The sequence below is a fragment of the Gadus morhua genome, chromosome 7, assembly GCF_902167405.1.
Source record: "Gadus morhua chromosome 7, gadMor3.0, whole genome shotgun sequence".
In the NCBI taxonomy this organism is placed as follows: domain Eukaryota; kingdom Metazoa; phylum Chordata; class Actinopteri; order Gadiformes; family Gadidae; genus Gadus; species Gadus morhua.
Window position 1 is genome coordinate 13320924 of NC_044054.1, and position 25000 is coordinate 13345923.

Consider the following 25000-nt stretch of genomic DNA (forward strand, 5'->3'; position numbering starts at 1 on the left):
GCTAGACTACATGGGATGCAGGTCAGGTATGAGGAGGAGGAGGAGGAGGAGGAAGAGGAGGAGGAGGACGTGGAGGAGGAGGAACATCACAACATGAAGAGGGGTATTAACCATTCCGGGGGGGAGGTCGGAGGTCGCTGGGGGTGTACCTATACGCAGCACTCACCCTGCACACATCTAGAGCCAGCACCTAGCTACCGAGTGACCAATGGTGCACATCACCGGGTCTACAATAATGCATTATTCTAATACTCCACTGCATGTATAAAGTGCTCAAAACACTAGACAAAGTGTGTGTGTGTGTCTGTGAGGGGGTGAGGGGCACCAAACTAGTGGCCAGCGCTCACCTGCGGGGTGCACAGCTGTCAGGTTGCGACAGAACACTTCACCACACACAGTTTAGTCTACAGTCACCGGGGCGGTGACCCCTGTGTGACCCCAAAGCACAGATTTGCTGTTAATATTTTAGTAAGCGCAATGGCATGGAGTATTCCCCCACCCCCCCCCCCCCCCCCCCCCGTATGAAGTTGATAAATATTTCCTTATCATTATGCTTTCGATGAGCGCTGCAATACAAGACATCCATGTCAATGACTGTTGATCATGCAGGGCGGGTTGCATTGTGGGTAGCTTTCCCACCCAGACTTCTAGTTATAGGTTATAGCGGGACTCGAACCAGGCACAGGGGGTTGGTTAATCACGGGCTCATTGGGTTTCATGGGTTTCATGGGTTTCATGGGTTTGGGTTGTACAAGGAGGGGAGGGAGGGAGGGTGGAGGCAGGTCGGGGGGGGGGGGGGGGTTAGGATGAAGACGACATCTACAGTTCTAGTCTTGCGTCAAACCAAAACAGATGGCTCCATACCCATAAACTCAATCCCAAGATGCTCTGCATGTGCAGAGGGGTTGGCGAGGAGGGGAGTGGGGAGAGGGGAGGGGGAGGTTGGTAGGACAAAAAGAAACAACAGAAGAAGATTAAGATATAGTGGCACACACCTTGTGACACACACACAGATATAAACAGGACAACACAGATACTGAAACAACCAGAGCGATAGATCCCTTCAGGAGAAGTAGGTTATAGTCAAAACACCCTGATCAGTAGGAATGGTTTTTTTTCTCGATAGTTCTCCCTGCAAGCAAAATCAGTGGCAAGACAACCCCAGTTGTTTCCCAGCATGCATCACCAGAATAAAAATCAACCATCGAGCAGCTCTCAGTTCAACATACAAATAACACAAACCCTGGTTATTTGTTGTAAGTTGTTAAATGCACTCATGCACTAAATAGATATGTTATCGCCTTGCTTTGGGCAATGCATGGGACTCAGGCATCTATTTTGAAGCTGTCATTTTTGTGTTAATAAAACGACTATCAATAAATCAAGTCTGTGTGTGTATATTCCCGTGTTGAGATTTATGTGCGTCTGACACCGTTTGGAACGGCTAGATTTAAGTATTTCAGAGGGCCAAGAGAGAGAACAAAAGATGAACTGGCATCTGCTCCAGGTTTTATGTTCACCGACTGAACCAGGTTACGGTTGTGATGTCATCACGTGGACAGAGTGGCGGTGTCAGTGTGTGCGCCTGAGTCTATCCACTGCTTTCATTCCTCTCCCGGATTATCAAAGAGCTTCACGGTGAGTTCTGGAACAAGGTAGGTGCGGGACGCCTAATTTAGGGGTTGTTAAACTAAACCTGAGTACGGTTTATAACCCAGACACTTGAAACCGCCACTGCTACCTCCATATTCTGCACGACAAGGAGGTGTTCTTTGGTTGAAGCTGCTAAAAGTGAGATGGGAATCAATGCATTCCCTTGGAAGGGAAATGCATTCGCACGGCTGCCCTGAGGATGAAGACGTATTCATTTTGAACGTGAACGTGGCGTTGTGGAGCTCGCTCTCCCCGCGCGACGCCGCCTCTCAAGACACCCCACCGCTCACGGCTCCATGACCTAACGCGCATTGAAACTACTTGTTGGGTTGCATCCTAAAAAAAGCAGTAGCAACAGTAGCCTCTCAGTAGAGACTTGTCCGTCCGATCTGGAGATAAGGCCGCCGCGTCGTCCTCTTTACACGTGTAGCTCCATTAAATGATTAAGGAGGCCGCTACTTAAGCAACAGCCCCGAACGCAATGGGCGGTCGAAGTATGAGACTGAACGAGTTGTGTTGGCAGGCTGCAGCCATGGCTCGGTGAGAGTATATATCATGGTCAATTCATGATCTGTCAAGCGGTGCTACTCCAGAAGCTTCTAATTGGAGCATATTTCTGTGATTGATAGAAGCTCGCTCCAGGCCTGGCAGCGCAGTCGGGCACATAGCTACACCTACAGGCTGGAAAGTTTAAAGGAGGGTCTTTTCAGTTGAGGCGATTTGCGAGGACACCGTTTCCTGGAAGGTAGCGGTCCTCGTTTGTGATGAGGTAAACGGAACGTGTGTTTAATCAGTGGGTTTGATCCGTCATGTTGACGACTGATTATTAAACTCGACTATGAAGGCACTTCTTGTGGACTTTTGCTCGATTACTTATTGTTTTGAGCTAGGAATATACATTTTTGTTTTTTATTTGGTATGTCTTTCGAAAATACACAATTTACATAAATATATGTCCAAGACAAAAGACGACGGCTCATTTGAAACTGATTTAACATAAAGTTACAGTATACACAAAGTTTTATGATGAAGATCCTTTGTATCTAAAAAAATAAATTAAATTAATTGTTAGGGTTTAATGAATTACATGGAGATATGATTTTTTTTTCATACATTATTAATGTTTGCCTCAATATATATGAATTTTGACCAAACATCGGAACATACCGAACCATTACTTCTAATGGCTCAACTTAAACCGATTAGCAATCGATTGTCCTACTGTCGGCGCATTCTGTGCTAATGCCATCTCTCATGTCCTCGTTTGTTGGGTGATTCAATTAAGGAGCATCTTTACTGGGTTAGTAACGGGCCTTCTGATAACGGTGATCTCGTTAGGGTGTGCTGGCGCATGCAATCACCTTCATTATCCTCCTCTAAGCAAGAACCACAATACGCTGAACTACTCACCTCCCCTTCCTATCCTAAGTTGAAAACAGAAAGTGCACATGCAAAAATGTCCCATGATTCCCGGAGGTGGGCGTTTAGTAGCACATGCTGACTGAACAAATTAAAGAGCCCCTGTTTAACCACCAGGTGCGCTGTTGATTGGTCTAACAACTAGCCTGTTAGAAATCGATCCCCTTGTGACATCACTACTGGGAGTTGGATGACTTAGACATCCACTCCTGTTGAAACCAGTTGTGATGTCACAAACAAATCAATAAAAAAAGGCTAATAATAATGGAAATATAAAGAACAACCAACCTCACATTTGCTGGTAAAAGTAGGGCCCCTTTAATTGTCGCAAACCATTTTTGGCTGGGTCATGGTTAAACATCTATGTGTTGTTGCTAACAGGTGACATGCATGGGCAGGAAGGACAGGACTAAATAGAGAGACAGAACAGGAAGTTGACATACGGTAGAAACTGGCCATAACGTAGGTTTGACAGCGATCGCCAGTAAAGTCATTTGGACACCTGATGGGAAGAAACAAAGCCACAAAGAGAGAAGAAGAAGAGGAGGAGGAAGAAGTAGGTGGTGTAGGAATGAGAGAGAGAGAAAGACAGGGCAAGGGATTGGGGCAAGGGGTTGGGGCAGGAAAAAAAAAAAAAAAAAGAGAATGTGTAGGAAATGGGTGAAAAGAGGAGAGAGAGAGAGAGGCAGACAGAGAGAGAGAGGGAGAGAGAGAGAGACATAGGATTAGAACAACAGTTAAACTACGGGCAGTAGAAGCAGTGTTCCCATGGACGAAGCCAGTGTATGCTTTTGTGGCGAAGGCACAGTTGAACACAGCGTGGTGACCTGAGAAGGAGGAGGAGGAGGAGGAGGAGGAGGAGGAAGAAGGGGAGGAGGAGGAAAGCACACTGAAGAGGGGCTCCATAGTGGGCATCCAGTGTGACATGTCTGTCTGTTCTGAGCTCTGCTGCCGGTGTCAAAGCCAACATACTTTTGAAAGGGTTCGGACTGAGCAATCGCAAGGGTTCAGTCTGCAAGCACCTCGGGCCGAAGTATCCGTCTGGACATCTGGGAAGGAGCACAGCAGTGTGAACAAAAACACACACACACACACACACACACACACACACACACACACACACACACACACACACACACACACACACACACACACACACACACACACACACACACACACACACACACAAGGGAAGCAATGTATACTTGTCATACGCGTGCAGCTATACGGACTGGCTCTGGTGGTAATTCCCATAATGCCGCGCTTCCCCCAGGCTTAACCTAACCCTGATATTAAACCCTGACCCCAAAGGCCCTTACATAAACACAAACCATCCCAAACCTCGAACAGACGTGCACTCCTCTTTAATCCCAGCCGTTTCCAAACACCTGAATGACCACCAGGGTCGTAGGTATAGCAGCACGTCCATCCATTCCGTCGCATTAACGCTTAATCGTCATAGCAACTGATTGCGCCTCCGAGGTGTTTGACCTCCAGGGTTTCCTCCGACCCCCCCCCCCCAGGACATCCAGCCCCCCATCGTTACGGCGTGAGGCCACTGTCTCAGAAGTCCCTACATTCCACTCTCCCTCCCTCTCTCTCTCTCCCTCCCTCTCTCTCTCCCTCTCCCTCTCTCTCTCTCTCACTCTCTCTCTCCCCCTCTCTCCCTCCCTCTCTCTCTCTCTTTCTCTCTCTCTCCCCCTCTCTCGCCCCCTCTCTCTCTCCCCCTCTCTCTCCCTCCCTCTCTCTCTCTCTCTCTCTCTCCCTCCCTCTCTCTCTCTCTCCCCCTCTCTCTCTCTCTCTCTCTCTCTCTCTCTCTCCCCCTCTCTCTCGCCCCTATCTCTCGCCCCCTCTCTCCCTCTCTCGCTCCCCCTCTCTCTCGCCCCTCTCTCTCCCTCTCTCTCTCTCTCCCCCTCTCTCTCGCCCCTCTCTCTCTCCCCCTCTCTCTCGCCCCTCTCTCTCTCCCTCTCTCTCTCTCTCCCCCTCTCTCTCGCGCCCTCTCTCTCTCCCCCCCTCTCTCTCGCCCCCTCTCTCTCTCCCCCTCTCTCTCGCCCGGACCACCATCCATGAAAGAGGTCACCGCCGGAGATTTACGAGCCTGCCGCGGCGTCTCCCGGGGGTCTTTGGAGGTCTAGCATCCCGCTCCCCGGGCTTTGTGTGTTTTAAGTCTGGGAACGGCTTCTCTCTCTCTTCCAGGTAAGGAACAGCTGGCTCGGAGAAGGAGGAGTAGGAGTCTTTGTGGGGGGAGATATAATGTTCATACTCCCTGGGGTTCGGCATTATTTTTTGTGCGATCCCAAAAATGTAAAAAAAAAAAAAGCAAAAGAAAAGCGTCAGGGCTTGGGTTCGGACCCAAAGCGCTGACCCCTCTAGGGCCTGAACTGAGTGACGTGGAAGACGCTGCAGGGCTTCGACCCCCAGATACGGGCCCCCAGATCCCGCCCTCGCAAGGACCCTCAATGTAAGCAACGGCGACTGTGTTTACCTCATTGGGGGCCTCTGACAGGCATAAATATTTGCTCGCCACTAAAACAGTGACTCATGACATTTTGAAAAGGCTTTTAATGTCCGGCCCTCCAGTACACTAAACAAGGTTAAAACACATGAGAACATCGCATCACACACTCTCGTCCTCCCCTACTATAAGCCGTTAAAAAATATACAAACGAAAAACGCAAATGAGTGGGTCGGCGGCTATGCTGGCGGACATTTTGAGTCATTTGTGATTGTTGCTGTAGAGAAAGGAAAAGGTTAAGACAATATGAAGGACAGCTGTTGGCCCTTTCGGAGAAAAACAGAGAGAAGCTAAATAAAAAAACATGTCTGGTCATTTGTGGATGGTGACGCAAAGTTTTATCGGATTCTTGGGAACTTCTTTGATGCAGACAGTATTTAAAGAAATGAACTCTGATAACATTTTGGGAAAATGTCCTTTGCAACGTGTGTCACAGATGGTGTTACGCAAGGGGTGTAGACCCGATGACACACATATCTCCACCGTTGACACATTCAGGAGGTTTTTAAGTTGGGATATGAGTACTTTTAGTCTTAACTATAATCATTGTTATTCATCGTTTCTACTAATGTGTGACGAAGTGAGTTCACAATGAGTTCATTGAAGGATAAAGTTACAAAGTGCAGGTGTCATTCTTAGGCTCACCAGGAAATCTCCACACTGGTATTAAGACACAGCGCCAAGTGAGCCTTTTACCAAACAGTGAACCATTGAGACGCAGAGAGAGCGGGGTGCCGGAGGTCGTGGGGTTACTCACTTGCATGAGAGTTGATTTATGCCCTGTATGAAATAACAGTCTCCGCCGTTCACGCAGTAGGCCTTCTCTGTGTCGTTGCATCTTCTGGCATGGCCCGAGCCCGGAGAAGGTGTCGTGGTGATGACTGGGGGAGAAGGAGAAGGAAAGGACACAGTGTTAGCACAGACACAGACAGACACAGACAGACACACACACACACACACACACACACACACACACACACACACACACACACACACACACACACACACACACACACACACACACACACAAACACATACACAAACACACGGAAACACACGGACACACAGACACACACACACACACATGAGCAGGTACATTAGAGGAAGGGAAAGCAGAGGCGTTAGATGAAGAGGGAGAAGAGAATAGAGGAGAGGAGGAGAGGGAGAGGAAAAGAAGGAGAGAGGAAGAAATGGAGAAGAGAGGGAGAAAAGGAGGAGAGAAGAGCCAAATTCTAGATGAATGCTCAAGTAGAGGAGACGGAGCGCGGAGCAATTTGCACATTTTTGCTCCAATATATTTACACCCAAACAGCGAGGAACAGTGTGTTTGGACTTGTGGATAAAGAGAAGAGGATCATGATTTCAAGCACACATACTTGACATGCAGGCGCCCCCACCTCACACGCACTTAATAAAACACAACACCACACTCATCCAGCACACTGTCATCCCACTTCCTCCAGTGATATTATCGCGTGGAGCAGAGATTCACGTACAACACGCCTTTCATCTGAGTTCTCAATTATCTCCGTGCGTTTCCCACTGTTGGTCTGGAACGCACACTCTGAAGCTAATTGTGTCTCTCGACAGTCTTGACAAGATCTGGAGAAGTCCTGTGAGCAAACATAAATATTCCCCCCCCCCCAGATAAGGTAGGCGTTGTTTATGGGATGAGTCAGGTGCTTGAAACGACCTGAAATGTCATGTTTCTGCCCTTAATCCCCGGGATTCCGTAGAAATAATGCATTGGGGTTGAAGTCTGCTCTTTCCTTATGAGACGCGGCAGCAAGACAGATAACTGGGAGTGTTGAGCGAGTTATACGCTGACAGGATCGGGCATGAGGTAGACGGATGGAATCCACAGACACAACAACAGGACACTGAGTCAAACACACACACGTGTATGTGTGTGTGTGTGTGTGTGTGTGTGTGTGTGTGTGTGTGTGTGTGTGTGTGTGTGTGTGTGTGTGTGTTTGTGTGTGTGTGTGTGTGTGTGTGTGTGTGTTTGTGTGTGTGTCTGTGTTTGAGTGTGCGTGTGTGTGTGTGTGTGTGTGTGTGTGCTACCAGAGCGTCTGTATTAGCATGCTTGCAAAGTAGGTGAACATAAGCGCTGATAGCATAAGTCGGCATTAGCGTGATAATGCAAGCCTGCCAGCTGTAAAAGACAATGGCTTGGGATGGTTTTGCGAAAAAAACAACAACTAGAATACATCAAGATGAGCATTCATGCGGTGTAAAATGTTGAGACAAGACAGTGTGCCAATATTGTATTCAACAGGGATCGCATCGCTGACATTTAGTTGGCTGAATGCTGCGGCGAGGACAGCCTTTCACAAATCAAACTGGTGCCACAGTGGGATGGATGCTGCAGCACGTCTTGCAGAGAGAGGAAGAAAACGCGGTGAAATCTAACAACTGAGATTTATTGAGACGTAGACTTTTGACTAATATTTTTTCATACGTCCTTCACAATTTGTTTTTGTTTTTGTTAGAAACGGAATGGCTCATTTTGACGCACGATATTTACAATACTAAAATATGATAACGTCGGAATATTGAACATCTTATCACGTCAAGATTTGGCTTGCACTGAATTTGAAGTGGCTCACATCACCATTTTTGTTATACTTTTCAGCTACATGACAATCTACAACCCATTGCTAAAACTGTAAAACCAACTGCAACTAAGACATAGTGATAATGTGATCAATAAATAAGTCCTCATTGCTATTCGAAACAACGAGACTATTGGGTAAAGGCATTGATGTGATACTCAAAGTCAATAGTTATCAAATCAATTCAAGATCAATTATTTAAATGCTGACCCATTACAGACATACCATCATTTAATCACCAAATGCTTTGAAATAAACTGCATGACAACAGAAAGGTCTCCACTAAGCTTCGGTAGAAACTTAATACATGTGTATGTTGCCTCTTTCTTTTGGGCCGTTCTGCTAAGTTGTTTAAAGCACTGACATCCGAAATGGATTTGAACTAATAAGTAATTTCAATTGAATTGTTAGCACAGTGAAGTGGTATAAGTGTTGACCGTGGAGTGTTTCAGAATCAGCCGTAGCCGAGGTGGAAGTGTGTTTGGCGCGGAGGCATCTGGAACGAGTCAGGCGTAGATGGAGACGCGGGCGCTGGAAGGTTGTTAAACGCCTTTGGAGGGCCTTTCTGTCCACTGATCAACTTGTCTCCCCGTGAAGCCCAGGTTTATATAATACGGTGTATTTTTAGCTGTCTGTTTTAATTGCGGAATGCTTACATTTGTAGATATGACCTTGCCCCTTCATAAAAAACACCCAGGAGACAAGATATATGAAGGCGAATTATCTGACAGCGTGTCGAGTGCTGCTTCGAATCGTTTTTAGCGGGCATCTTTCTTGGCTCATTCTTGCTTAATCCCTCCTCTTTGACGTGTGGTTGGAGTTTAATGAAAAGCGCCCATGTATTGATCCTTGCAAAAGCACACATACCTAAACACACCCACCCACACATGTAAACACATGCACCCACATATCTCAACAAACCCACGCATACACACACACACACACGCACACACACGCGCACACACGCGCACACACACACGGACACACACGCACACACACACACACACCCACACACAGACATGCATGCATATTGCCGTGCTCTCGTTTGTCATAGACCAGGAAACCTGTGTCATGTCAAGCTGCATTTTAGCGGCTTCTCTGTGTCGAGGAAGCCATGACTGATCTAGTGGGCCGGCCTCGTGTTTACTCAAAGCTTAGGATGAACTATACTCATGCCATCGAATGGGTTTGGGAAGCCCTGTTGTTCCCGGTTGGCCACTAGGAGCCACTATTGAGCAGCGTATTGATAATTGTAATGATGTGGGGCAGCACTCACATTAGCAGAGGAAGCTGTACATCAACTAACAGACTACTCGGTTGTACACATGATTTATGAGTCAGAGACCTGGTTCAAAAACAGAGTAGAAGCTGTGTCAATGTGAGCCGATGCAGCGTTGCTTTAACCACTGCGTTAATAGAGAAGACAAAATAACTCAGAATTGGTCGGCTATTCCAAAGTAAACCCAAAGGTATTTTTTTCCCGCTTTTTTACACGTTCCATTTCCGAACTCGGCAGCAGCCCTTTCAAACAGCACCCGAGTGTTGAAGAGCGCTACTGACAGGCGCGCTAACCGGCGCTGTTTGTGTCACGCATGACAAGCCATCACACGGGTGACCTTTGGCAGTATTATCACAAGAAGATCCTCTTTTTTTCTCTCTCCAGGTACAGTGCAGCCATGGCAGGGCGTAGCGCCGTTTAACCCTCTATCCCTGTAGCCCGCGGCCAAGAGGAATCTCTGCTGGGAGTGCAACCCGAGCTACACAGCTCACAGGGGGCCCGCGTGGATGAAGCTCACATGCAGCACATGCAATACAGGCAGCACATGCAACAAATAGAGCACATGTGCTACATGCAGCACATGCAGCACATGCAACGCATCCTAACCACTACCCTGAGGTAATTTCACCAGTGCAAGTGTGTAATCAAACTACCGGACTAAACTAAAGATGTCTTTTGAAACTTAGTGTTTAGGGTTACGTCCTTTTCTGACAGATAAGTGATCACAGGCAGATAGGGTTAGGGTTAGGATTAGATATATGTGCAGATATAAGAACGATTGGATCGGATAACAACTTGTGCATGTGTTGATGCGACGAACTAGGAGGAATACCTGTAAAATATGCTAAGATGCTACCCAGTGCTTATAATTGGTAGTGAGGTCTATCAAAGTATAGAGGACGGGAGAGTGTGATGACATGGGCATGGATGCTTCAGGGGTTGGGTTTACAATAGCAGGGGTAATTATAACAGTGAGCATGATTTTATTTCTGACGGATTCTCATGCCCTCCAGCTCGGACTGGCGTGAAGAAATCCCCTAAAACATGTCAGAGGAGACAAAGCATTCCAGGGCATGATCGAAGAAGGTGATTCAGATGTTGTCAATCAATCGGAACCAAACCAAACATGACCCGGGAAACAGAGTCATATCGATGACGTCGGGCCAATCAAAAAAGGTGTTTTCCTCACAAACAAACGCAAAGATAGTCCTTAACCGTACATGGGTCTCAGGCTCTTCCCAGCGCACCTCTAATAGGAGTTTGGGGCCTCTTTGGTGTCAGATGTTGTTCCCCAGCGCTAGAGACGCATGCAGCCTCTTCAAGGGCCTCTGCCTCGGTCATCTGGCCGTGTTTACCACACCGCTCTGCGACGTGTTTACGTAACGGACTTCGAATAATGACAGGGCCTTCACATATAAGGGGTCACATCGGGGCATAAAACCGGAAATGACATCAGAGGAGCGTCACGTCCAAGAAGGATCGGAGATGGGAGGGGGAGGGGGGGTGGGGGATGTGGTCGCAACACACACGTCAACGACAAACAAACACACGCTGGACGACAAACAAACTGTGTTTGTCGTCCAGCTGGGAGTGTGACTGGGTGAGGAGTAGCTGGCTCGTGCGGTGGTTTGTTTGGGTTGTTTACTGATGTGGTTCAGACATCTGTCTCTTGAAAGGTCTGTGTTGCAAGAAACATCAACAACACGACACCAGTGTTTAATTACTTAAGCAGATGTAAAGTACGCCGCCATAGTCAAATCAGTTTGTGCGCAGGTTTACTAACTAAACATCCATCTTGTCAATTTCCAGGTCAAGGTCAGAGTCAGAGGTGACAAGGGGGCGGAGCCTATAACCATCTGACGATGAGCATAACGTCAGACAGTCTGAAGAACGTAAGGACATGTTGGTTGTGTGGCATTTATGCCATACTGGAGCAATTAAGAAGGTTGAACTTAATACACCTAATTAATACATTACTTCACTTCACTCAAAAATAATATTCTGAAATGTTCTTCGTTTTTTGTCATTATCATGGGTAGCAACATCAGATTATCATGGCTGTCAGAAAGTTCCCACATTTTCAACTCAAAGAGGTTGACATGAACACACCTTCCCATTCAGAAGGGGGTAATTATGGTTAGTCTCATAAGACGAGAATGTTACAGTAGGCACTCACACCACAAATTGACTTTGGCTCTCAAATTAGTCAAACTGAGAACATTCAAACTTCACGTCACCTGGCCCTGAGCCAGGAATCTAACCTGGGAGCTTTGAGACCACAGTGTGCCAGACGTCAAGTTTGGGAACATGTAACCTTTATGAACCTAAAATGCAATCATGTGACCACCAATGGCTTTCAAATGAAAATGAAATGAAAAGAGATTCTTCCCACATTGCCAATTCCATAGTAGATTTACCTTTTCATATTCAACCTTACACAAATTATGAAGCAAATTGATAAAACAGACCAAAACATAAATTCGACATTCATCTGGTGTCTGTTGTCCGAACAACCCAGCAGTAAAAGCAGGGAAAGCATGGCCGTGCAGCGTGCATGAGTAGCCTGTAGAGATCCCTTCAGGTTCAGATTGGCAAGAGGACTTGTAATGCATCCACCATTAATGCCTTCTAATCCCTTGCTCCAAAAAATGCAAAAAGCAGATTAAGCAAATCTATAAAACTGTTTGGGAAAAAACGCTTATCTAGCTGTTTCACAAAACATCCATGATTTCACAGATCTTTGATTATTTTACAAAATGGCCACTGGAACAATACTTGACCGTCATAAAACCTTAAAAGAGGAGTTGGGGGAAGAATGTCCTATTTTTGTTGTTGTCATTTTCTGTCCTACATACACCTTGGGTTCTGCCCGACACTTTGAAGTCAGTTATTATCGATTGCAAGTTGAAACACGATGGCATCCTGTCTCTAGGCGCTGAACGAAGACAGAAGAGAAAAGTGCTCAACAAACAAACAGATTGAGAAGAACCAGCCCTTTGACCTCCTGAATGAAGGTCAAGTGTTTGGATGGTACATTTGAACCGACAGACCCTGAAATAGTGCACACTCTGTTTAATTTGTTGTCTGTGTTTTTGTGTCTGCGTGAAGCTATTAAGTCTGGGACAAAAGCCTCCTTCAGGACGCCTCTTGGCGGTCTGTTTTGGCGATAATAACTAGAGAAGATTAAGATTAGTTATGAAGGAGGCTGGATGGATCAACTGATGTACCTGTTTTCCTGGGAGATACTTTCCCGGTTTACATCAGTACAGTACAGGAATAACCTGAAATGTAAAAACTGTGCGCTATCTTACAGTATCTGCCATGCCATAATTTGCATATAATTTTAATGTCTTAAATTAACAAATCATTACGTGATTCAATTGGAACATAATGCAAGTAGGTACCATTTGAAGTTTTGTTCTTGCCTGAAACTACAAAAGAACACAACCGTACAAGCCTTTTGACCTTGCATGTCCCACTGATTTCGCCATAATGTTTTTATAATCACAGACCAAGCAATTAGGATTTAACAAATTGGAGCATTGCGGCTTTCCTTTAAACATACCCTCTGCCTGTAGATGGGCTAGTCTTCCAGGAATGTGGCCCTTTTTGGTAGATTGACACATGCTGATTAGTTTTGATAAAGAAAAGCACGCAAACAAAAAAAGCAAAAGACAGAAGACATCTCCTGGCATACCTCAGCTGAACACAATGCAACGATTTAATCGGCTGCAGATCTAGACACACACACAAACACACACACACACACACACACACACACAAGCACGCACACACACTAACGCACACAGACACACACACACACACACACACACACACGCACGCACGCACGCACACACGAACGCACACACACACACACACACACACACACACACACACACACACACACACACACAGACACACAAACACACACAAAACACACACACACACACACACACACACAAACACACACACATACTCTTGCCTGTCGTGACAGCGGACGTCCTGGCACTGGCGCGCGTACGTGTGTTTACTTGCAGGAGATCTGCTCTCTGCTCTCAGCTCCTCACCGTGGAGCCGCACCGCAAAGCCACTTTAAAAGGGGCTTTTTATTATTGTAGTGATTAGCGGCCTGACTATTAATAATCTATTATGGCGTGTGTGTTGGGGGGGCTTGCGTGGCATAAATCCCGTCAGTGGATGGGCTGGCTTTGACGGGCTTTGTGTCCGACGGGTAACGGCGGCGGTAAGCGGCTTTAACTTGCCCAATGGGTGCCCTGGGTCCGGGTCAATGGTTCCTATATCCGGTTGGACTCGGTTGGTACCCCACAATACACACAGCCCTCTTGACTGATGTGAGGCACTGCTAATTTCTCTGGACGTGTTTAGGGCTTCGGTGTCTTCCATCGGGCCGTGACTTATGCTACACTCAGGAGTCGGGCGTAGCTCATGCGTTTCCCTCTCTCTGCCTGTGGCGTTTGCGTTTGATTGATGTCTGATGGCCTTGGATGACAGCTACGTATGTCTGTTAGATGTTCCCCTGTTGCACACTGACGTTTAACCACAGAGCTAACCCTCCAATTATCTGCTATTAACCTATAGCAGATAATAGCATGTAGCTTATAATAGCATACTGCAGCACATAGTATACAATGTCATATCATAGCATACTGTAGCATATGGCAAACGCTAGCAAACTATTGCATGCACATTGCATATTATAGCATATAATAGCATATAGCATATTATAGATACCATACATCATGTATGTTCGATATCCGTCTCCTGTAAATTTTCGTCCTATTTTATAGCGGCTTCATGGCTGTAAAGCTTCTGTAGAGATTGGAAGAAAGAGAGAAGGATGTCGATGGTGTTCAAAACATTTGATTACCTTTGATAATTTTACTTTTCATATTATTTTAGCCAGATGGGCGGGAGATATTTCTGTGCTCAATGTTTTCCTTCAACTCACAAAGTTTCTATCTTTGCTTACAAGTTCTGATCTATGTTTACAGGTCTGTGTCTGCGTTTATCTCCAGCAGGTAGAGCGGCCGTTGAGAGGCTAAAAATGGATGAAACAAAAGAGAGGCCTCAGCCTGATCAGAGAGGACGAAAGAACAAATACTGTCATTTGCTAATTTCCTGGTTCCTGGTCATTAAAGTGACAAACCAACGTTCTGTAGAAACCGGTCTCGGGGTAATTAATAGTCTACTGCCTGCTGCAGTCAAACCCCTGAAATACAACAGAGTGTTTTCCCTATTTGACTATTTAGCCATTCAACAGACGCTTCCATCTCCAAAGCAACACACGGGGAATAGAAAAAACGGGTAATCAAGGATCGGAGTAGGGCATCTTGCTCACGGATTTGGGATCGGACCCAGAATCTTTCAGCTGGGAGTAGATCACCCTCTCCACTCCGCTATACTTCCCCCTCCTGTATTGGTATGCGAGGCTGTCTGAGCTGCCGGTTCAACGTGGTTGAGGCATGCTCCTCCATCGCCGTACCATAAGTCTGTCCAAAGCGGACCCCATCCATCGCACTACACCCGGTCAGGTGTGTCCTGCTGGCTGATATCCCCCGTCGCCCCTTATCTCCCGACTTCAGAGCAGCATTCCTCTGTCAACAAGGATCACACAGACTCCAAAGGAGGATTCATCAGACTTGATATATTTATATCTTAATAAATCTGCAGTTCTTCCACTAAGGTCATCATGAGTTCTCCCTGTGCCTTTAACCCCCACCTTCCCCGCCCAGTCACCTCCATCCACCACCAGCCCCCTGGCTTCCCCCTCTCCAGGGTGGTGTAACCTGGGGATTGAGTCTAGGGCTGGAGTCTAAAAGACTTCAGCAACCCCCCCCCCCCCCCCCCCACACCCTAACACTATCACCCCCTACCACCACTGCTTACCCCCGCCACCACCATCAACCCCCCCCCCCCCCCCCCCCCCCCCCCCGCGCCCCCGCCCCCGCCCCCAAGAGTAAGAGCCAGAGCTGCAGTGTTTAACCATCAGTCCCTGCCGGTGACTTTGATTAATCCTTCATGGGCCAAGAACTGAGAAGAAAAGCTGTGGGTGTTAGTGAGGCCATCTGGAAACCTTCATAAACATGTCCGTCTTTCCACGCTCTCTCCAAAGGGTTCTAGGAAAATCGTAAAAATAAAAAAGAGAGGTCCCCGTCGAAAGGGCTTTCTACCTCTTGGGGTACCTCCGTGCCTGTGGGTTGGGGGGGGAGGAGGACAGAGAGAAAGGAAGAAGGCGGGAGGAGGAATGGAGAGTCTGCACGCCGGGCCCTCGGCCCCCTCGCACCGCACTTCACGGCACTTGCATCAAGCGACACGACTGTCCAATAAAATACTTTTTAAATCGTCCTGCGGTCACTGCCTCTGTGGTGCGGCGGAATTAAACACGTGTACTCCTGATGTACGACAAATGTTTGTGATTCACCGCGGCTTGAATGCGGTCAGGCTTTTTTTCTTTCTTGCTGGGCCGTACATCAACAGGGAGGTTCATGTCAAACACGGAACAGATTAAACGCAGGAGGAGAAGTTATTCAAAACACGGTAAAGAGCGGCATCAGGACCCATCTGGTCTGCGTTACTCTCCCGGCTTTCTAACGGTAGAAGCAGCAGGCTCTGGATAAAGGATACATTTTATGACAGATTTAGGAGTTTTTTATCAGGCGAAAAAAATAGCTAACATATTTACACAAGCGGCTTAGCTAAACAAAGAGCTCAATTTGTGCTTAAGACAACAATCTGTTTAATGGTCTCTGTTCAAGCCATAGCTCATACAAGTGTTATTATATGGGCTACATGAATAAAGTGCTGGCTCATGCGAACGCAGGAGGGGAGTCCTTCTCCTTTTATCTAATCGTAGTTGTAGGTAAACTCCAACCCTGTTTATTAACACTATCTAAATGATGAGGAATATCACATTTTCTGCTTCTAATTAGTCAACCTAAGTTGTGACAAATCTCCCTAAAATCCACACACTTAAATTTGTTGGAATAAGGATGTCCTCCGCGGGAGCATCAAACAAAAGGCACCACATGAGGATGAGGATGATGATGATGATGATGATGATGATGTCAAACCGCGCATGTTTAGCTGAACTAAACGTCTGTGTGGTGTTGGTGTGGTTGTGTATTTCGGAGGCGATGTTATTCCCCCTTGCGGTGGTGGTGTCATGTGTTGGAGGTGAGTGGGTGATGGAGGTGAGGGAAGTGGTGGTGGTGGTTTCCGGGAGGTGTTATCGGTGGTCGAGGCGGTGGCGGTGGTGGAAGCGATGGTTTGATACATGGTATGTACTGTACAACAACTCTGGTACAAAGCTCACGTGCTTCGCATCCACAAGGCCGGTTTAAATATCAAGTAAGTGAAACTCCTGAATCCCCTTCTGGGTCTCCTCATCTTGCAGCTCTTGGCAGAAATCCTGTGGCACGTCTCTGGTTACGGCGGAGCCAGAGGATTCTCTCCTTCTCAGCTTGGCTTCGCTATATATTTCACTGCATGCATGTGTGCTACATTTGGGAGGCTTCCATCGACCCTACTGTAACATTAACTTTCCTTGTGGAATTGCACAGATAAAACACACCGCTTCTTTTCCCTTTCTCCTATTCTGACAGAGACGGAATGCGAGTATAAGATACGACACAGAAAAAAAGAAAGAAGAAATCATTGCATGGATAAGGTAGTCAAAGTAATTGGATAAAGATGTGTTTTGACATTTGAGAGTATAATGGGCTTGGACATTTCGCGGGGGTCAAGAATGTGACAACAATTAGCGCATGACAAAAAAAAGGACGCTGTTGTATTTCAAATCGTGAATTTTACCGTGAGTTCCCACTTCAATCTACTGTCATAGAAACGTGAAACCAAGGGCAAGGTTAGGGAAGGAGTAGCAATGGCCGACCTTGGAGGTAGACGTGCTCTGCACGGGACAAAAAGGAGCCAAGAGGACCTACTTAGACTAAATAAGACCTACTTCACTGACAGAAAAGAAGTAACAAAATTTATTATTATCAAAAAGACCACACACACACGCGCGCACGCACGCGCGCGCGCACACACACACACACACACACACACACACACACACACACACACACACACACACACACACACACACACACATAACCCTACCACCCGCACATACTACGAAGTGCAGAGGAAACAGAGGTAATCCTAATTAGATCTACCTCGCAGACCAAACATCGAGCCAATCACATGACGACCTACAGTACAGATTGAATAAAGTGCCAATCAATATCAAGGTAAAAACATAGCTTTCATGTATACACTAGAACAACTCCCCCCCCCCCCCCCCCCACACACACACACACACGTAAGCCTATACCACCCACTGACTTCCACTGACACCACCTCCAGTGCCGCCATAACCGGCTCTGGGCCCTGATCTCTGTATCCTGCTGCCATTTCCTCACAACATGTAGGTATGTGTCTGGTCTTGCCCGACGCCCTGGCCTCCCGATGAAGGCAAGACCCACAGAAAGAGAAGAGAGAAGAAAAAGAGAAGAAAGAGCCGGCGCAGCAGGGGTGGTGCGATTGCACAACCCCTGCTCACGAAACCGCCACGGACGGGAGGGGAAGTGCGCCCTTATCGGGACGTGGGCGGGGTTCTGCGTCGACGGGCCGTTGCCACGGATACTGTTGCTGTTGCTAGTGGATGTCGACGAGACCCGTGTGAATACAGGTACCGGAGCAGGGTCCGCCGTTTTGCAGTGTTTTTCGGTAGACGCTGTTGCACACGGTGAAGGGAGAGACTTGGGAAGGCAGGGTGGATACAGGTGGGACAGGTTGTGTGTGGAGGAGCAGGCCACAGGGGTTGGGCACCCAACGCTCCCGGTGTGTTTACAGGTGAACCACGGAGGCGGGAGGGGGTCGGACGTGACTTCCTGATCTATTTTCTTTCCCTTTTTTTTTTTCTTCTGTTTACCTGTGGTTAGAAACTATGTCACCCAGGAAGTGACTGATTTCCATGACGAGCGGCTGAGTACTACATGACGAATTCACCTCCAGTTGAGTTTCAGAGTGAAGAGAGAAAAGCTCGTTACTGTGACTCAGTGTTGCCAAACTGACGGAAATGGAAAACAATAATGGAAAAATGGGAAAACTGGATGATAGCACACCTCGCGATGGATTCTGCTGCCCACAGAAATTGAATGTCTTAGGGATTTATTGTCACGTTTCTTGGGCAACAAGGAAGGCTTAACAGCATCAAATGTAATCAATATATCGGCTATTAGCTAGAAAGCTTATCCTTGTCCGCCGGGGAAATCTATTGTGGCATCTCTTGCCACTTCTGTTGTCGCATCACTAGAAAGTTGGCGATGAGAAGGAAAACACTCCATTTACGACAAAACCTCTTTGGAATAATACCAGCGGCGCCGCACAACACGAACACAACACTGCACAACTCCGCGCATACCTCCAGTGGAACAAAGATTAAATAAGATTCAGATTGGACTATAAGGAGGACTAAAGTCGTGCGTTTCTTTCCCCGCGGCGACAGCTGGGTCTTGTCTCGGGAGAGACGTGCACCAGATTCACACATCTATACCAGCAGTCCTTATTTGGAGCTGGCATTCCCAGAAAGACCCGAGCCTCGGAGACTTTTCAAGCATCCCCCCCCCCCCCCCCCCCTTCTTCCCCCCGCCCCCATTGTTTATAAAAGTAAAAAACATCACTGTGTTTGTTTCTCCGCACGCTCCCCTCTTCTCACCTCCCCCCCCCTAAAGAAATCATTCGAAAAGGCTGACCGCCACCACAAGTGCTGTGGCCCCGGAGGAGGGAAGAATGGGGGGAATGTACGGATTATGGGAGACAGAATCCCAACCGTGTCGAGAATTTCTATTTGCATCTTAGCGGGCGGGGGGGCTTTACATTAACATCCACAACCACACGCTGGCGAGCTCCAACGTTTAACAGCAGAAGGCTGACCCTCGCCCGCCAACACCCACGTGTACCACAAGCTAACATTCACCCCCCGAGTGCTGACAAGCCACGCTTACACCCAAAGCCACAGCAAAACACACAAACGCACACCGTGTAACACACTCAAACACACACACACACACACACACACACACACTCACACACACTCACACACGCCGAGGACTGCGACCACACGCTGACACACGGCAACACCCACAAACTCACGCGACAATGCCGACGCACACGTCATCCACCACCACATGCTAACACACGCTGACACACACACACACGCCACACGCCTCACTGTAGTCACAACACACTTATTTCTCCCCCCCCCCCCCATCCCTCCGCCTCCCTCCTCACGTGGAATCACCCACGGCTTCTTCCACACAGTTACAAAGGTGGGCCCGAAGAGCAGGTAGGCGTTTGTTGCGTAGGCAGCCAAGGTGATGGAGTGATGGTCGTTCGGGGACGGGGGAGACAGCTGGGGCAGACAAACTACAGTGCTGCCGTTCGTCAGCGCGGGGCGTAGGAATGGTAAGTATACCTTCCCCTGGAGGCCAACGACACCTTTAAAGAATGATGACACGGAGAGCTCTCCTATTCATCGCCGCTCGGGAAATTCGGGTTCAAAAAACTTTGGCGGGGGGGGAAATAATGAAAAGAAGGGCAAAAGAAAAAAAAGGAAAAGAAGGAATAGACAGGGCGTGTAGGGGATTTAGTGGCGGTTTATAGTGTTGTCAGGCACCTATTGTGCAGTGTTTAACCTCATACAATAACCAAACCATTCCCGTGCTAAGTACCTGGCCCATGGGCTCTTGGGTAAATGGACGGCGCTTATGGAGCGCTTTATTAGCCGCTGCCGCGCGGTGCAGGGTGTGCGTCACCCGGCCAAGCGCTCACACGCTAATGGTGCCGGCAACCACGCAAGGCAACACTCAAGTCGTTGGGGGGGGGGGCTGGGTCCCTTGCCCCAGGGCAGTTTTCGACGACTCGTGCTTACGTTGCATGCGTGAATATTTTGTGGAGATTCAAATGTTCTTATCTCTTTATGATACTAGTACTGTCTTGTACTTTTGCTTGTCAAGTCCATATCTCCTGCTTGTGATTCACAAGGTACATCTTATCATCTCATCTCATCTTAGAGGACTAGAGGACCCAAACCGGCCACCCCCCGCTGCAGACGGGCCTCCTGGAGCTCTGCTCTTGTGTTGTCACTCTGCTAGCCGCTAATCCGTTATTAGCTCCAACAGCTTTTTTAACTGTCACCCCTAACTGCTTAAAGGTGGGCCCTCAAAAACAGCGTCAGAACAACTGACGAGGGCCCATGCAGGGGTTTTAATTATAGGTCACTTCTTGACTTTGAAGCGCAGGGCCCACATGCCACATATGACCTCTGACCCCCGGGGGGATAAATTACCCAGGTCTGGCCAAACCAATACCTTATGCCCTTCCAGTTCAATCGGGTGTCGCTTTGTGCTTGGCCAGGCACCACAGCTGCTTTGGTCTCATTGTATAGTTCACACTGTGATTGTATTCATGCTACGCGCTAAAGTCAGCTAATTGGGCGAACACCCCACCTCGGTCTAACTAGTTAACCCCTGTAAAGAGTCAGCCATTAACACCCAACGCTGATCAGCATGACCAATAAAGACTGTGTCTGTGTGTGTGTGTGTGTGTGTGTGTGTGTGTGTGTGTGTGTGTGTGTGTGTGTGTGTGTGCGTGTGTGTATGTGTATGTAAGAGTGTGACTGTAGATATGTGTGTGTATGTAGGTATGTGTGCATGTAGGTATGTGTGTGTGTGTGTGTGTGTGTGTGTGTGTGTGTGTGTGTGTGTGTGTGTGTGTGTGTGTGTGTGTGTGTGTGTGTGTGTGTGTGTCTGTGTCTGTGTCTGTGTGTGAATAGAAATAGAATCAGAAATAGATCAAACAATAGATAAAAATAGATCTGGAGGACCGAATTTGAAAGAACAAAAAGGATATTAATAACCAATGCGCTTTAAAAGCCACATTTAAGAGATGAATCTCAAATATCAAAGCTCTGAGCGATGGGGTGGTAATTAGAGTGAGGGGCTATATTTATGGAAGGTGATATCTTCATGATGCCTTCTCCTCCTGATATCCGTTGTGTTTTCCCTCCTCGCCGTGGTTTGATTTAAAAGGCAGAGGCAGGACTCAGACATCCATCAGCGTGCGCTCTCAACGTGGCGTATTGACGCGTCTCCACGTCAACCGCATCAAACACATCATCATCAAACCCACAAAGCACCACTTGGAACACGTCGTCGTGGCACCCGCCGCAACAAGATGTGAGGTTGTGGCGGGAAATAAAAAAAATACCCTGACCTAGGCATAAAACGAATTATAAATAAAAACGGGTGTGATTAATGAGAAGGGTGTATAGAGAATAATGGCAGAAACCGCTCTACATGGGATCGTAAAGCACGAGGGCCCCGCAGCACATGAGCGCATGGATGGCTGTCATGTGATGAGGATGCCATTGCTCACTCTACCGATCAATGCAGATCAATACAGACAGGTGTCAAAGCCAACCACAACTCACACTGCCATGAGGATGCACGGATCCTATAGCTTGGGACTAGTGTTGTATAGCTAGGGGCCAGTGTTGTTTAGCTAGGGGCCAGTGTTGTTTAGCTAGGGGCCAGTGTTGGACAGCTAGGGGCCAGGGTTGTTTAGCTAGGGGCCAGTGTTGGACAGCTAGGGGCCAGTGTCGTAGGAAGACGGGGCTCTAGGTAATACAGCACCAGGGGCCCGTGTTGTAGAGAGGCTCTAGGTTATACAGCACCAGGGGCCCGTGTTGTAGAGAGGCTCTAGGTAATACAGCACCAGGGGCCCGTGTTGTAGAGAGGCTCTAGGTTATACAGCACCAGGGGCCCGTGTTGTAGAGAGGCTCTAGGTAATACAGCACCAGGGGCCCGTGTTGTAGAGAGGCTCTAGGTAATACAGCACCAGGGGCCCGTGTTGTAGAGAGGCTCTAGGTAATACAGCACCAGGGGGCCCTGTGTTGTAGAGAGGCTCTAGGTAATACAGCACCAGGGGGCCCTGTGTTGTAGAGAGGCTCTAGGTAATACAGCACCAGGGGCCCGTGTTGTAGAGAGGCTCTAGGTTATGCAGCACCAGGGGCCCCCCAGGGCTTTCACCGGGGGAAGTTTTTGCAGAGAAAGGGGAAGCCGGGGGCGGACTGTTTATCAAGTCAGTAGTACGAATTTCACATACACAGAATTGATGCTCAGGTTTAACTGGAAGGGCAGTGTATGGGGCCCCAGGGGGGGCCCGGTGGGGGCCCTCATGTAAGCAACACATCAAAAAACAGGGGGATTTCTTTTCTGTGCGCTGCCCAGCTGTATTTGTGTTCCAAAACTGCGTGGCACTTAGCACAATAATTAAATAAGGGTCGCGCAGTCATGTCATGTTTACCGCATCGGGCAGATAGGTAAATGAATCACACGTAATATAAATCAATGCTTCAAAACAAGTTGTTTTCTTGCTTTGCTTGTCCAAACATCAGGGGAGCGGAAACACGATGAGTGCTACGGAAAATAAAATAAAAAATGGACCTGAATGATACAGTCAATTACTCTGTGCCCAGTAAAAGCCCTTTAGAAATAGACGCATATCGTTTTATGCAGTGAACATCGAATGTTATAAAGATGAATAGCAAATTAATAAAATTGACTTTAACAACAATGCCATGCGAGGTAAAGGCCCTCCAAGTTTCTACTCTACGATTATTCTGAAAGCTATTCAACAGTTCCCTGTCAATAGCAAGACAATGAGAGCTGAGTCCCCAATACCTATAACAAAGACAGCTCCAAGTCCACAATGTGGTCCTGGAGATTTACATGGGACTAATTGGGTCACATCCAGCCGGGATAAAAACGAACAAGTCTTGTTAGGACCGTGTCTGATCCACGCACATGATGCTGAGTCACATGACACATACCGAAATTAAGATGTGTCTTGGTATAGGAAACACTATGGGAGAATGGTACATTGTAATTTGTCTGTGTACTATACGGACAGGTTGAGTAGGGTGAGTGTTTGGGACGCAGAGCTATCCCTTGTCCGAAGCCAAAGCAAACAGTGAATCATGTTAAGTGTGTTGTCTATGCGAGGGGTCACTGGGTTGAGCTTGGAAACGGGGAGTCCAAGCGTGTAAAGGAATACGCGCTTACATGCTGCTGTGCATGCATGCGTGCGTGTTTATGTTTTCTGCCACTCGCTCGCATTTCTCTCATCCTCTCTTTCTTCTTTGTTTGTTTGTGTGTGTGTGTGTGTGTGTGTGTGTGTGTGTGTGTGTGTGTGTGTGTGTATGTGTGTGTAAGAGTGTATGCGTGTGTGTGTGTGTGTATGTGTGTGTGCAGGGATTGTTTGAATGGGGGTCGTGAGCTTGTGTGTGGGTGTGACTGCATCTGGTGTGCGTAAGTATTTGCGTGGTGTGTGTGTGTTTTGTGTGTGAGTGTGCACGCACTTCTGTGTGTACTCAAAGTTTTTATGTATGTATGTGTTCATGCATGTGTGTGTGTGTGTGTGTGTGTGTGTGTTTGTGTGAACGTGTGTGTGTGTGTGTGTGTGTGTGTGTGTGTGTGTGTGTGTGTGTGTGTGTGTGTGTGTGTGTGTGTGTGTGTGTGTGAGAGTGTGTAAAGTATTGCTGGTGGGCCCCAGCATGACTGCTGAGTTTGGAGCAATCATACGTTCAGCTGTGATTTCCATCAACACATTCCTGGAGCTCACACGCGCTCTCTGTGGGGCTGTGCAGAAGACCCCCACCCTCTCCTCCTCCACTCCCACCCTGTCCACCTCTTCTCCACCCCCCCCCCTCCCTGCCTCCCCTCGTCCATCCCCTCCTCCGCTCTCTCCTCCTCCACCCTCTCTTCCAAGGCTTCACCATCTTTCATCCTCTCCTCCACCGTCCCCTCCTCCAACTCCCCTTCCCCCCTCAGAATCAACCCCCCGCCGTCTCTTCCTCCAGCCTCTCCGCGTTCAACCACCCCCTCTCCGGCTGCTCCACCCTTCCCTCCTCCACCCCTACATTACCAGCGCTTATCACAATACTGCAGCCATTAATCCTTAATCACACAGGGGGCGTGGGTGGAGATGGGTTGGGGGGGTTGACACACATAACACAACCCCTCGCTGGATTTTGGGTTCCATCTCAAAATGGAAAAAAGGGAAGAGAAGCCCAGATTCTGCAGGGGGGGAGGGGGGGTCTGCGTTACAGTAGTTAGGGAGGGAGACGCAGGGAGACCTCGGGGTCTGACTGTGACTAACCGGGCCTGAGCAGCGCTACACTGGAGGTCAGGCCAGACGAACCACATCTGGTCCCTAGTCTCCGCGGTGTGGGGGTGGGCATCCAGAGGCTCCACACACCCACCAACCGCCCTGGAAAATAAGAAGCCCCCGGACCCCGAGACAGAGAGAGGGAGGATGAGGGAGAGAGAGAGAGAGAGAGAGAGAGAGAGAGAGAGAGAGAGAGAGAGGGAGAGAGAGAGGGAGAGAGAGAGAGAGAGAGAGAGAGAGAGAGAGAGAGAGAGAGAGAGAGAGAGA

General features: G+C 48.0%; 1 protein-coding gene across 3 annotated transcripts in view; it reads right to left on the reverse strand.

The window, feature by feature from the left end:
• nrg2a (neuregulin 2a) overlaps positions 1-25000 on the reverse strand; it is an 85979-nt gene that overhangs the window by 9264 nt on the left and 51715 nt on the right. For 2 of the 3 annotated variants that reach the window (XM_030360470.1, XM_030360473.1), the window contains exons 4-6: positions 6345-6468; positions 3516-3574; positions 865-888 (exon numbers count right to left, since the gene is read on the reverse strand). In XM_030360470.1, coding sequence (XP_030216330.1) covers positions 865-888; positions 3516-3574; positions 6345-6468 — 207 coding nt within the window. Of the gene's footprint in view, positions 1-864; positions 889-3515; positions 3575-4044; positions 4122-6344; positions 6469-25000 lie in introns of all 3 variants that reach the window. The other variant, XM_030360472.1, reaches the window with a different exon arrangement.